The sequence below is a fragment of the Pogonomyrmex barbatus genome, unplaced genomic scaffold, assembly GCF_055798465.1.
Source record: "Pogonomyrmex barbatus isolate J1 unplaced genomic scaffold, ASM5579846v1 scaffold3, whole genome shotgun sequence".
NCBI classification, from domain to species: domain Eukaryota; kingdom Metazoa; phylum Arthropoda; class Insecta; order Hymenoptera; family Formicidae; genus Pogonomyrmex; species Pogonomyrmex barbatus.
In genome coordinates, this window is record NW_028297127.1 from 10,397,503 (window position 1) to 10,410,475 (window position 12,973).

The 12,973-nt window shown below is 34.0% G+C and overlaps 2 protein-coding genes across 6 annotated transcripts in view; one reads left to right on the top strand and one right to left on the bottom strand.

Moving 5' to 3' along the window:
• Nucleotides 1-12,973, bottom strand: part of Cbl (E3 ubiquitin-protein ligase CBL) — a 34,147-nt gene that overhangs the window by 7,409 nt on the left and 13,765 nt on the right. For 2 of the 3 annotated variants that reach the window (XM_011642388.3, XM_011642390.3), the window contains exons 2-5: nt 1,646-1,792; nt 1,255-1,527; nt 932-1,154; nt 560-724 (exon numbers count right to left, since the gene is read on the bottom strand). In XM_011642388.3, the coding sequence (XP_011640690.1) occupies nt 560-724; nt 932-1,154; nt 1,255-1,527; nt 1,646-1,792 (808 nt within the window). The remainder of the gene's footprint in view (nt 1-559; nt 725-931; nt 1,155-1,254; nt 1,528-1,645; nt 1,793-12,973) is intronic. The other variant, XM_011642389.3, reaches the window with a different exon arrangement.
• Gtpx1 (glutathione peroxidase-like 1) lies at nt 2,916-11,287 on the top strand. 3 transcript variants are annotated; one of them, XM_011642384.3, is made up of 6 exons: nt 2,916-3,057; nt 4,891-4,981; nt 9,824-9,923; nt 10,000-10,109; nt 10,203-10,294; nt 10,482-11,287. In XM_011642384.3, the coding sequence occupies exons 2-6, from the start codon at nt 4,921-4,923 to the stop codon at nt 10,695-10,697; spliced, it is 579 nt and encodes a 192-aa protein (XP_011640686.1). In that variant the 5' UTR covers nt 2,916-3,057; nt 4,891-4,920; the 3' UTR covers nt 10,698-11,287. The 3 variants fall into 3 exon arrangements, with proteins under 3 accessions (XP_011640686.1, XP_011640688.1, XP_025074657.1); XM_025218872.2 differs by lacking the exon at nt 4,891-4,981 and adding an exon at nt 8,427-8,526 and having other exon boundaries at nt 2,944-3,057; XM_011642386.2 differs by lacking the exon at nt 4,891-4,981 and having other exon boundaries at nt 2,936-3,057.

Genomic DNA, 12,973 nt, shown 5'->3' on the forward strand with positions numbered 1-12,973 from the left:
TCATACAATAAGCCGCTGACTCATAGCTTCCAATGAGGTGCAAGAAAAGCGAGTCTTACCTGTGAGGTCCCGCCCAATCGATGAAATTTGTAATTATACCATATAGACGATCTCGAAACGTGTTAGTTGCAAAAAATGCGCGACAAACAAGGCTGACCGATCGGCTAACGATCGAGCGATCATTCCGCACCGACTCGTCCAATAATCTTGCAAACATAAAAAAAAGTAACGAGAAAAGACAACGAACTCTATAGAACCATATATCCACGTCCTTGTAATTTGGTCCCCCTTGGTCCCGGAAGTAAATCGATGCAAATAGTTCCTCCGATATGTTACATGTCTAAAACTGCTACCGCATACCTGCTACGAGATACGGCGTACGGTCGTGACGATGGACGTACGAAATGACGTGATATGACCGTAGATAAACCGCGAGATCTCATGTGAAATGTATGAGGCATTCTCGAAAATGAGGCATACTCTCTGCGAGGAGGGATGGATGTTGTTATACATAGAACACATTTAATAATGAAGGTGGATGCTATTCCTAGTCGGATACCTCGGTGTCAGGGTCGAGATCCCGCGTGGGGGTCGATGCATTACTAGCAGACGCCGAATGCGCTCCGGGTCTGTGGGTTCTTCGCGGGTCGAACGGATCTACGACGATCTGCTCGGTGCCCTTAATCTCAGCTCGACAAAACGGACAACCTTGTCCTTCGGAATCCTGCAAGCAACCGTCAAACGTAATGTGACATACAATTCTTCGCAAATTTTTTTTTTTTGTTATCATAACGAATTAAAAAGATATGTTTTTATCCATGATGCTATATAAGTAAGTATAAAGCCAAGTGAGCCAACTAAATTATTACAGAAATGCTTATCGATCGCTGAAAGAGATCTATAGAACGTTGGCATAGAGATTATATACTGCTACCTGCCAAGCTGTAAGGCACGGAGTGCAGAGAAGATGGCCGCAAGGTTCTATCCTTACGTCCTTATCATGTTCGGCGCAGATCTTACACAGTTGGAATGTGCTACCCATCTCGCAGTATAATTCGTATTGTTCCGCCGTCACTTTGATGTGTTCCTCCGGCGTTGGCTGCACCGCCCATGTCAAGTCTGGATTTATATTTCGACCATCCGGGTATAAATAGCTGTAAATCGATCTTTGAATATGTAATCGTGAAATCTTTATGGACATCGATCTGGTAAACGGAACAAACTTGAGCCGTTGCAACTCGATAGTATACTCACAAGCCTTCCCGGTAGCCGTCCAGTAACGCCTGACATAGACTCTTGTTATGCGGTATAGTTTGTAGAATATCACCGTCAGACGTGACGTAACCGATTGCCCATTGTCCTAGCCTCGTGCAACTTAACCGAAATACGTAGCTCCCAGGTTTGGTAATGCAATATTTTTGCAAACGCGCCTTCACCTCGTCGTACGTGAGGAAAGCCACGTAGCCAGGGTGCGTCACAGCCAGAATTTTCCAGTTGCGCAGGAGGGTCGACCACGGTTGAAACAGCCTTAAAAGTCATAAAACATTTATATATCTAAGATGTATAGACCGGCCCGGAATTGACGCGACAAAAAGTAGGTACTGAGCACTAACGAGCTGTTTAAAAATTGTTCTTATCCGCTTACCTTGTGAATACGTCGAATTCAAAGTTGGAGATGTAATCGTTGCACGTCAGATCTATCGTGGATTTCAGTGCCATTGCTTGCAGTCCTGAGCTGATCGGATGAACCTGATTCAACTCGTGTCTGAACATCTTCCACGATACCAACGTACTGGAAAAGATTAATAGAGATTAATTAATGATAAATAAATAATGAAAAATAAAGATTTCGAACTTTACTTAGTTTTTATCGGTATCAATACAACAACAAAAAAATAAAATTATTACAACATAAAAATAAAGAAAAAGTAAATAATAATGAAAATTAAATGTAAATAATAGTCAAATTAATTTTGAGATTTGAGATTTTGACAACAAAATCAAAGAAAGATAATAATTACATATGGACAAATTGAACAGATAATATTCCTAGGTAAATAATATAAAATTGTGTTATGATAAAAATTAAGAGGCTGTATCAAAGTTGGATAAATAATAATAAATGAATTAAAAAACATTGTATAGTTTAATGATCCATTTCAGATTGAAACTATTAAGTTTCATAACATTCTCGCCACGAACGGAAGAATCAATTATGAGAATTTTTTAAGCTATGAATTGCTTAGTTTGGCTAAATAAAGTTTTTTTGAAAGATTCATCTATAATTATTATGTAATTAATTTATTTATTATTAATTTTCCCATTTTTAATTTGCTCGAATTTAACCGTTAATTCCTTCATATTGCTTCAGAAATAATGAATCTTATAATATTATTTTCTTATTTTAACTTTTTTTATTTAATATTAACAAAATCATGCATTTAATTAGAATAATTTAAAATCATCAGATTAATCGATGTTGGATGCTTTTTTTTTTATTAAAAAGCTGATTTATTTCCCTAATTAATTGATATTTTTAAATTCCATTAATTCCTATATCAATTTAAAATTTAATCAAAATAGCCAATCAAATTCAATCAGCTCCAAAAATTGTAAAACGAGATTTTTAATTTCGTTGATCCTAATCCAATATTTTCCAATAAAAATTGATCAATCTATCCGTATAATTATTCGAAATAATCACTATTAAATTAATCAAACTTTCATTAATACTAATTTTTTCTATAAAGAAAATTCATTAAAGAAAAAAATAGTCATTTTATCCGTATTAAAAAGATAATATGAGTATTTGAGAATTATTTGATAAATTAAAATAATTTGAAATCACTATTAAATTCAATAGCCAAAGTCGCTGTAGGATCCCAAAGCTTCTTAATCCATCACTGATACCCTTGTAGACTGTGTAGTTGCGCAAGCGCACTAAAGACTACTCCGGTCCGGTGTGATACGCGATTAGTCAGTAGAAAAGTGCGACTCCGAACGACCGGTTAGTGTCATCTTCTCGACGTTCATTCGACGTACGTGTGTTTTTCAGCGGTAAGCGACAACTCATCCAATTTAGTCGAATGTGAAATTCGATCAGCGCAATGCGTTTCGAAAATTACGGGAGCGGAATATTTCATGGAAAAATCGATGAGACATCACGCGAGACATGTATGTATATACATACGTGGAGAGCCTCGTCATTTTTCTACGCGAAGTTCGATTTGTGCCTGCTAGATGGCCACCGAGCGCATAATATTACTCGACGTCGATACTCGTGATAGCAGTCTGAACCACAGAGGATGGGAATATGTTAAAAAAAGATAAATCGACGTTCAATATAAAAACAAGTTTTTTTATAATATCACGCTGAAATATGAACGCTGATATGGACATTAATTTGTAATCGATTTTTTTATGTAGCTGTATTTTCATATCGAAATTTAAAAGTGACTTCGACCAAAATTTAATTAATTTAATCGGCGCAAATGTTTACAGCAAAATTTTTAATTATATGTTTTATTATTCTTATATAATTTAATCTTTTTTGCGTCAAAGTAGAAATCGTTAATTTTACTTATGTTTAAATTAGAAATTTTGGAAAAAATTTAGGAATAGGGAGTTAATAGTTCCGATGATAAAAAGTTATTTTTTTAGCCTACATAAAGGAATAAATTAACATGTTTGCTACACATCCAATAAAATCTAGTAATAAAAATTAATATTACACGAAAAAATTAATCGAATTAAATAGATGAAAAATATTAAAAGTTAATTATTTTCTTAATAAAAGAAGATTCGACTTAATCAACGACTTTTACTCGTTCTTAGTTGAGGACATGCACAATCATATTAATTAAATTTCCGTTCTACAAAAGAATATCACTTTGTAAACAAAATCCACTGTAATTTCAACTTTTTCTTATTAAAAATATCCAACCATCTCTTTCTTGATTAGTGCGAATAATATGTTTTATTATATTGGAAAAAAAGAAATTTTAATCATCTCATTAAAATTGAGACGTTTGAAAAAGAGGAAGAGATGAAAGATAATTATTCTTCTTTGAATACTGAATCAAAATGAAACATCAGGAATCGAATATGTAAGATACGTAAATCTTTACTACAAATCGAGTAGATGACGAATGTCCAATGTTCTGCCGACGATTTATCTTTATTGTCTTATTTTACATAGAGAATTGCACAGTCATCTCGTTTCAATGACAACTCGTACATCCGTCCGGACGTAATCATACTGTTTTACGATTTGCCTATATGCCACGATGATTTTACGCGATTTTCAAACCAGGTCATTACGTCGAACGAATTATTCGGTCCAATTGTCAGACAAGGAAGATCGTTAGCGGAGGCAAATATCACCCACTTGTCTTAATGATATATATATATATTCTATTTATCCTTGTGATACATTTACAATCAATTTTAAAACCTCATGTGCAAATTCTATTATTATATTATTTTAAATTTTAATTGTTCTCTCTTATGTAAAGCTTATTTACTCTGGAAAATGGATAGAGATTCGAATTTATCATTCATTATCTGTGCACTTTATCATTCTTCTATTATTTAACGCAATTTAATATTTAAAAATACATTAGTATAAACATTGATATCGATAATATATTTATACACTTTTATATTTTTATGACAATATTTTAATAAATATTTTAATAAATAAATTTTAATAAATAAAATAATTTTTTTTATACAAGTATTATCAGTTATAATCTTTTCTTATAAGTTCCCTGAGGGGACAGAACAATCGTGAGAAAGTCATAAATAAATTGCGAGATAGTTCCTGAATTCTTTTTGTTAAAAGGAAGATTGAATTCGTAATATCCCCCCCTCTCTTCTCTGTCTCTGCAGTTTCAGGAGCAAGGCCCTGGCATACCGGAAATGCGCATTATAAAATTCATGCTACCCACCGGATTTGTGTACTTAGTCCGAAACTTTGCAGGCACGTAATTTGATAATTGCTCTTCCCTTCCAGCTCATCGTCGCGTCATTTCCTCTTTAGCTAGCGATAAATCTAATCTGACTAATCTGACAATTATAAATAATCACTGTCGAAACAATCTGTCCTTAAAAAATATGAGGACTGAACTCGGAAGAGATAAGAAAATTGCGATAGATTTTCCAGATACTTTATTCGATTCGATTGCCTCGATCGTAATACTAATTAAGTCATAATTATTCGAAGTGTGCATCCGATGATACTGCTTGTATCGTTTTATTTTAATTAGTCATGCAATTAAGAACGTTGCAAAATTTTATCAGATTTCATTTCATTCATGTGTAATTATGCTTTCTCGTATCTCTGCGATTTAATGTGAAAATTACTGTGAATCGAGGGTGATTATTAGACAGTAAACGAATAAACCGATACTAAAAATGATTCATTATTATTATAGCAAATATGCAATATTTTTCTTTACACGATGATAAATTCAGTTATTAATCCTTTTTAATTTCTGTCAATATCCGGAATTTTCACGCTATATCAATACCCAGGATACCCACTGTGGAATTTCGCATACGTGCTTTTCTACATGTAAAAATGATTCTCTATTATTTTGTATTATTTCCAAATTTATTCTAATAATAGCCTGCCTAAGATGGGCATTCTTCCTTTTATTCGACAGGTTTCAACTTGTTTAGTACACCAGAAGTCAATTTCGAAACACCTTTTTTGTGTAATTTTGTGTGTGTGTGTGTGTGTGCGCGCGCGCGCACATAATTCTTGAGTTTTTATTTTTATTATATGTTTATTGAATAAACATGAAATATTTTTATAACAAAAAGATTTCAATAAACATATAATAAAAATAAAAACTCAAGAATTATGTGCGCGCGCGCGCACGCACACACACACACACACGCACGCGCGCGCGCGCACACACACACACACACACACACACACACACACACACACACACACACACACACACACAAAATTACACAAAAAAAGTGTTTCAAAATTGACTTCTGATGAAAATATTTCATATTTTTATTACAAAAAGATTTCAATAAAAAAAAATAGAAGATTTATCAGAAGCATAGTGTGTGAAGTAAGAGTAATTGTTAAATATATATAAAAAAAATTATTAATTTTGCATTGCGTGAAAGAAAAATCGTGCATGCGCTCTTATCACTTCTTTAGTTTGAACGGAAACGAAAAGGAACAGTATATTAAAAATTTATTTATAAATTTATCTATCTGATAGCAAAGATCATTGGACTTTGACAGTTCAAATTTTTCATCATTGGACTTTGACAGTCCAAATTTTTCATCTAATAATAGATGTCACAAGAAGTGAACTGCGAGTTTTTTCAGATTTATTGATTGTAATGATGTTTAGCAATTTTATCGTTTTAAATTTTAATAAATAAGAAATATTTTAATCCATAAATTTTAGGGAAATGGATGAGCGAGATAGAAAATTTTGAAGAAGAAAGCAACGATAACAGCAACTCATTCAAAATTCAAGAAATTGTCGCACCATCAACAAATATTTTTTGTCATTAAAGATGAAACTGTATGGAATAAAGAACCACCTGTCATAAAACCCCACAACATTGTACGCCGAAGAAGTGGGCTACACAGATCAATTGAAACTTTATCAGTTTATGATACATTCAAATGCATCTTTTCGGACAAAATGATTGATATTATTATCAGACACATTGACAACAAAGAAGCAAACCAAATATACGAAGTGTACATTCGCAAAAATCCTCCAAAACAATTGATATAGCGGAATCTTACTACGTGAGAATTGACCTATTAGAAGTTAGCCCCCCATTTTTAGAAATAACTTATTTTGAGAGTTGTGCTGAATTGTGCTAAGTTTGTGTTACATTGTGCTCGAATTTTAAAACGGTAATGTGTCATAAAAAATGAAAAAAAAACTACATTTTAGGCTAGCCTCCCACTTTGCGATTTTTTTAATTTTCTCGATTGTGCTAGGTTGTGTTAGGTTATGCTAATATTGTGCCAAAATATTATCTTTAAAAAATAATAACAATAGAAGTTATGATAAAAAAATCGATTTGGGAAAAAAAATATATAAATGACATTTATTCTTATATCAGTCATCTAAAAAGCATGCAAATGCATATCTAATATATACTCGCTTAGCACAAATCGGCACAACCGTCAGTTTCATCAACATAACGTAAGTTTCGTCAGCACAACGATATGAAGGGCACTTTACTCTTGAGCGCGGCCCTTCGCGCACGCATTTTTTGTTAAAAATTCGGGTTTGTAATTATTGGATGTTCATAATATTGCACATCTGAGTTGTGCCTAGCACAAGTCAGCACTTATGTGCTAGGCACAACTCAGATGTGCAATATTATGAACATCCAATAATTACAAACCCGAATTTTTAACAAAAAATACGTGCGCGAAGGGCCGCGCTCAAGAGTAAAGTGCCCTTCATATCGTTGTGCTGACGAAACCGACGGTTGTGCCGATTTGTGCTAAGCGTATATGTTAGATATGCATTTGCATGCTCTTTAGATGACTGATATAAGAATAAATATCATTTATATATTTTTTTTTCCCAAATCTATTTTTTATCATAATCTCTATTGTTATTATTTTTTAAAGATAATATTTTGGCACAACTTAGCACAACCTAGCACAATCGAGAAAATTAAAAAAATCGCAAAGTGGAGGGCTAGCCCAAAATGTCGTTTCTTTTCATTTTTTATAACATTTTTCACATTACGGTTTTAGAATTCGAGCACAATGTAGCACAAACCTAGCACAATTCAGCACAACTCTCAAAATAAGTTATTTCTAAAAGTGGAGGGCTAACTTCTAATAGGTGAGAATTTGATGCTTTTCTCAGAATTCTCACAACATCTGGTATAAATAATTCAAATACAGATCTTACATTAAATATGTGGAAATTCGTCATATCCATTATATCGTGCAAACATATAGATATAAATCGATTTCGGGACATCAAGCGATTTATTTGCTTCAATGATGCAAATACTCGAGAAGAACGTCAGCAAAGTGATGAAGCAGCATCCATACGTGACTTATGAACAATGCTGAATTCAAACTTACAAAAGTACTATAAACTTACTGAATTTAACAATAGACGAGCAACTATTTCCATTCCGAGGAAATTTACATAATAAATTCACATAGTATATACCATCAAAACCTGTTAAATATAGTATAAAAGTTTGGTGGGTATGTCAATTATTAATTTAACGAACAAATTTACACTAGAAAAGTTTACAAATCGAAAAAAGAATCAAGGTGAAAAAGTCATAAAAAATTTGGTCACTTTATACAAGAATTCGAGACGAAATATTTTGATGGATAATTTTTTTACAATTTTGCCTTATAAAACATCTATTGTCATGGAGATTAACAATTGTAGATACTTTGGAGGGGAAGGAGAACGAAATTCCTCGCGAAATGCCATCTAAGTCACGTCCAACAAGTTTTCGAGAATATTTGGATTCCACGAAAATGTAACGGTATGTTCTTAAGCTTACCAAAGCAAAGAAAAGCTGTTGTATTGCTGTCAACAAAGCATCATGACATTGCTATTTTTGGGCCGAAAGAAAAACCGGAAATTGTCCATTTTTATAACAAGATAAAATCTGGCGTAGATATAATGGACAAGCTTAGATGATATACCACGTATAGACCAATAATAGTTGGCCTATCATTTTCTTTTATAATATTCTAGATATCACTGCTCTCGCTACGTATATAATTTTTACACTGATATAAACAATGATATGCTAAGGAAATAGATACATCAATGTGACATATTTTTACATTAATTAGGAGAAGAATTATGTTTTCCATCAATTCAAGATCGGTCGCAAAACATACTAATAATGAAAAATTTTTCCACGAGAATTGACATCAAAAGTATGCTTTCTATGAGCGCAATTAACAAATCGACTTCTATCTCCGCAGCTACATCATGAGATAAAACCGGAAGGAAGTTGGAATTTGTAACATATGTAAAAATGTAGGAATTAGAAAGCGCATAAAAACAAAAAAATATCGCGTAAACTGCAACTTTGTGATGAGCATTCTCATACTTTCATAGATGCACAGATTGTCCTCAAGATTAATAAACATATAAAAACATATATAAACTTTTAAAATTGTTAAAGTACAGAATTTTTTATTTTTTAATACACACACACGCGCGCGCGCGCGCGCACACACATACATACGCACATACATACACACACAAATAAACTAATTCTTTAAATGCCTAAATATACTAAACTAAATCTTCCCTTTCTGTCTTTTTAATACGAAATGCATGCGGATATTTTGATATCACGGGTTGAACCAGTACGTTGTCATATTCAATACCCAAAATTTTTGTCACAAATATTTTTAAATTGATAAATTTACATAAAATTGTCATAAAATAAATAGAGCTGTTTGGCGATATTTGATTAAGTATTAAAATTTTGGGAAAAAAGTTATAATGGTATTATCCGAATATCCCGCATTAACATAAGGGTTAAAATGTTGGGCATGGAAAACTTACACGTTTCAATGTAATGTTTCACATGAAAAATGTTTGCAAGAGAAAAACATAAAGCTTGAAAGCGTTCACTTTTCTTATTTTAAAAAGAGTGAGTTATGACTAATGTAGATGTACAAAATTAATTAACATCAAATTGTGAAAACATTAAAAAATACGATAATCAAATTAACGTCTACAAAATGAATTATCTATCATTCGTGAGGCAATGTTGGTACCTATTTGTCACATTGATGTTTCAACGTTTGCAATTGCAGTTGCAGCAACGATGAGCGGAAACAAGGATTACAAATCAGCCAACTCGATTTACGATTTCACGGCGACTTCCATAAAGGGAGAGGAAGTTCCTTTGTCTAAGTAAGCATGAATCCGATCGTATCGAGTAACATTGTGTTGTAGAAAAGATGTAATATCATCTCGTTGATTTTTTTAGCTACAAAGGACATGTATGCTTGATTGTAAACGTTGCCTCGAAATGCGGCCTCACAGCAACAAATTACAAAGAACTGAACGAATTGTACGATGAGTACGCTGAATCCAAAGGTAATTTCTGCGATATACGAAAATAAAAAATTATTTCACACCATAAAGTAATTAAATATTCCGGTATTAAATATTCCTTTTGTCATTCAACAGGATTACGGATTCTAGCATTCCCCTGTAATCAATTTAATGGACAAGAACCCGGCAACAGCGAGGAGATTTGCAGTTTCGCTGATCGCCAGAAAGTAATTTTTCTTCTAATCTTTCATGAATATATATTTAAAATTTATTTAAGAAAATGCTTCATTTTTTTGACTAAAAAAACGTAATACTATATTATTCTTTGAATAATGAGTAATGACAGTAGCAATTGTCTGCCTTTTTTGATGAACAAACTTATTACACTTATTTGGTCATTTGCATCATTTGCAGGTAAAATTCGATTTGTTCGAAAAAATCGATGTGAACGGTGATAACACGCATCCCCTTTGGGCATATCTGAAGAAAGAGCAAGGCGGCATACTGGGTAACTTCATAAAATGGAACTTCACCAAGTTTATCGTGAATAAAGAGGGCAAGGTCGTGGAGCGACACGGTCCTAATGTGGATCCCCACAAGCTAAAGGGTTCTTTGGAAAAATATTTTTAAACTGCTTGTTTTCACACAATTCCCTTAACTTAATATTATTGATGGTTTAAGCGAATTTAGCAAGGGATTTTTAAATCTTCGTAATATGAATGCGATGTTTCCACATATACATATAGATTTGACACAAACTATAGTCTTTTTTTCTTCTTACATATTACATTACAACAAATATTCTTAATTCTTCTTCAACATTGATATGCATGTATTTTATAAATTATTGCATCATGTATAATTATAAATTATTTAATTAACTGGAAATTTATATTATGCATTTTATCTTTTTTATATTCAAAATTTTATTTAAAATAAATTTTCAAACATGCATATTATTAGTTTTAAACATGCACTTTACTTTAGTTACAAACAATAGTTAAATCATGATTTAATTTTTTCACTTTTTGTTCTACATTCTATGATAATTGCATTAATAATTATCTAAGAATAAAATTATAATTTTTAAATTTTGTATACTGACATTATATCAAAGACTAAAAGATATACAATTATGTTTAAACGCAGAAATATATTGTAGCATCATAAGGCTTTTTTGTTGTAAGAAATAAATAAAAAGAATATAATGTTTAAAATCAGATACACAGTTATTCATTAAACATGCGAGCATCTACGAATCATGAAGGCTGTATTTCACAGAATATAATTTGCAAGAACGTATGTAAATTGCAATATGTTCGCGACCCAGAGAGAGAGAGAGGGAAGTAAAGTTTCGATGCGAATCGCGCTTTGTTCCATGCCAAGCACGGAACAATCTAACTCACGTTCGTATTATTTTCGGTTTCGCATTCCTGTATAAACGCGGAAATTGCATGCTGTGCATCAAAGGGTCAGAATCGATGTTTCATTACACCTCGGCTCAAGTGTACCCTTGAAAGACGCGGAATTGCTATCAATTAATTTGGAAACTTCGAGTTGGCGGGTCCCGCGGGACACGCGTAGTCGATACGTTTGCTCAACCGCCACAATAGCACGCTGACGTGAATGAATGTAATTTCACTCGCGCGTGTATACACGCCCACTCTTCTTTCATCGCGATAATTAACGGCGGCGGTCACTTTCACGCGGCGTTTACGCTTGTTCAGCGACCTTGTCTTTACGGTGTCACTGGCAACACTACACTTTTAGCTTAATTGTGCCTTTTAAGCGTTCCTGTAGCGCAGCGCGCGGGACAATTCATCTCGTTTAGATTACTCCAGAATAAAATGCGCCACATTTCCTTTGAACATGTTCCAATTTCGAAACGCGACTGACGTTTCAGTCGTTTCTTTCAGATCAAGCGTTAGAGATAATTCGGCTCTTTCTCTCTCTCCCCCTCTCCTTTTCCCTCTCCTCTACTCGCATGGAATGTCACAACTTTATTAATAGGTTTTTCAAACAATTTATGATTTACTCTCGTCTTATCTCTCGTCTCTTTGAAACCAGAGCAATAATAGTCCCTATTGAAAGGGCTTTCCCACAAGTCGGGCTTCTCGAGTGTGATTAAATAACTAAAATCTAATCTGCCTCCGCAATACGAGTCACAACGGATAATTCGAAAGTTCCAAGTATCAGTTCCAGTTCCGACGAGATATTCGTCACCGACGTGTATCATCGAGGAATCATTAAAATTAAGATCGGACGTTTCAGGGAGAGGGAGACTCGTACGTGCGGCACATCACGCTCGTATCAGATTTATCTACGAGTATCGAGTTCAGGGATCTTGCGCGCAAGTGTTCCTCTCGCGGCAATTTGTCGGTGGATGTTGGTGTGAAAAATGTCACGCATACACACGCATATGCGCGCGCACCATACGCATATATACATACAGAGAGAGGTGTCGACAACAGGACAAGGGTAAACGTGACGTACGTTTGCCCTGAATTCGCATCCCCGCGCCGACAACGTCGACAACTACGATGACTATGACGACGACGTTGATGACGATGACGATATATATAATCAAAATGGATCATGTCCTCCAACCTGTCGGATGATAATAATATCGAGTGCGTGTATCAGACACGCGTATACACATGTGCGTGACGGTGCACATGGTTAATGTATGAAACGAAGTTAAGAGATACTAATGCTATAATTAGTCGTCCTTGCCCGCCGACTCTGATCCGAGACTCGCCTCCATTCATACAAACGTCGCTTCACCTACGCCGTCTCCAAACGTGACGTCTCGTTTCGCCGCGAGTCGAAATTCTGCCCTCGTGCCCAGAGACGCGGAAAAAACTGCGCTACTTTCTCGATAGTTGTTCAATGCCGGCTAAAATAAT

Coding starts and splice junctions, on each gene's coding strand:
- Gtpx1 (XM_011642384.3), top strand. CDS start 4,921: ATGCGCATTATAAAATTCATGCTACCCACCGGATTTGTGTACTTAGTC. Junction 4,982..9,823: donor CTTAGTCCGAAACTTTGCAG/GCACGTAATTTG, acceptor TTGCAATTGCAG/TTGCAGCAACGATGAGCGGA. Junction 10,295..10,481: donor GTTTCGCTGATCGCCAGAAA/GTAATTTTTCTT, acceptor CATCATTTGCAG/GTAAAATTCGATTTGTTCGA.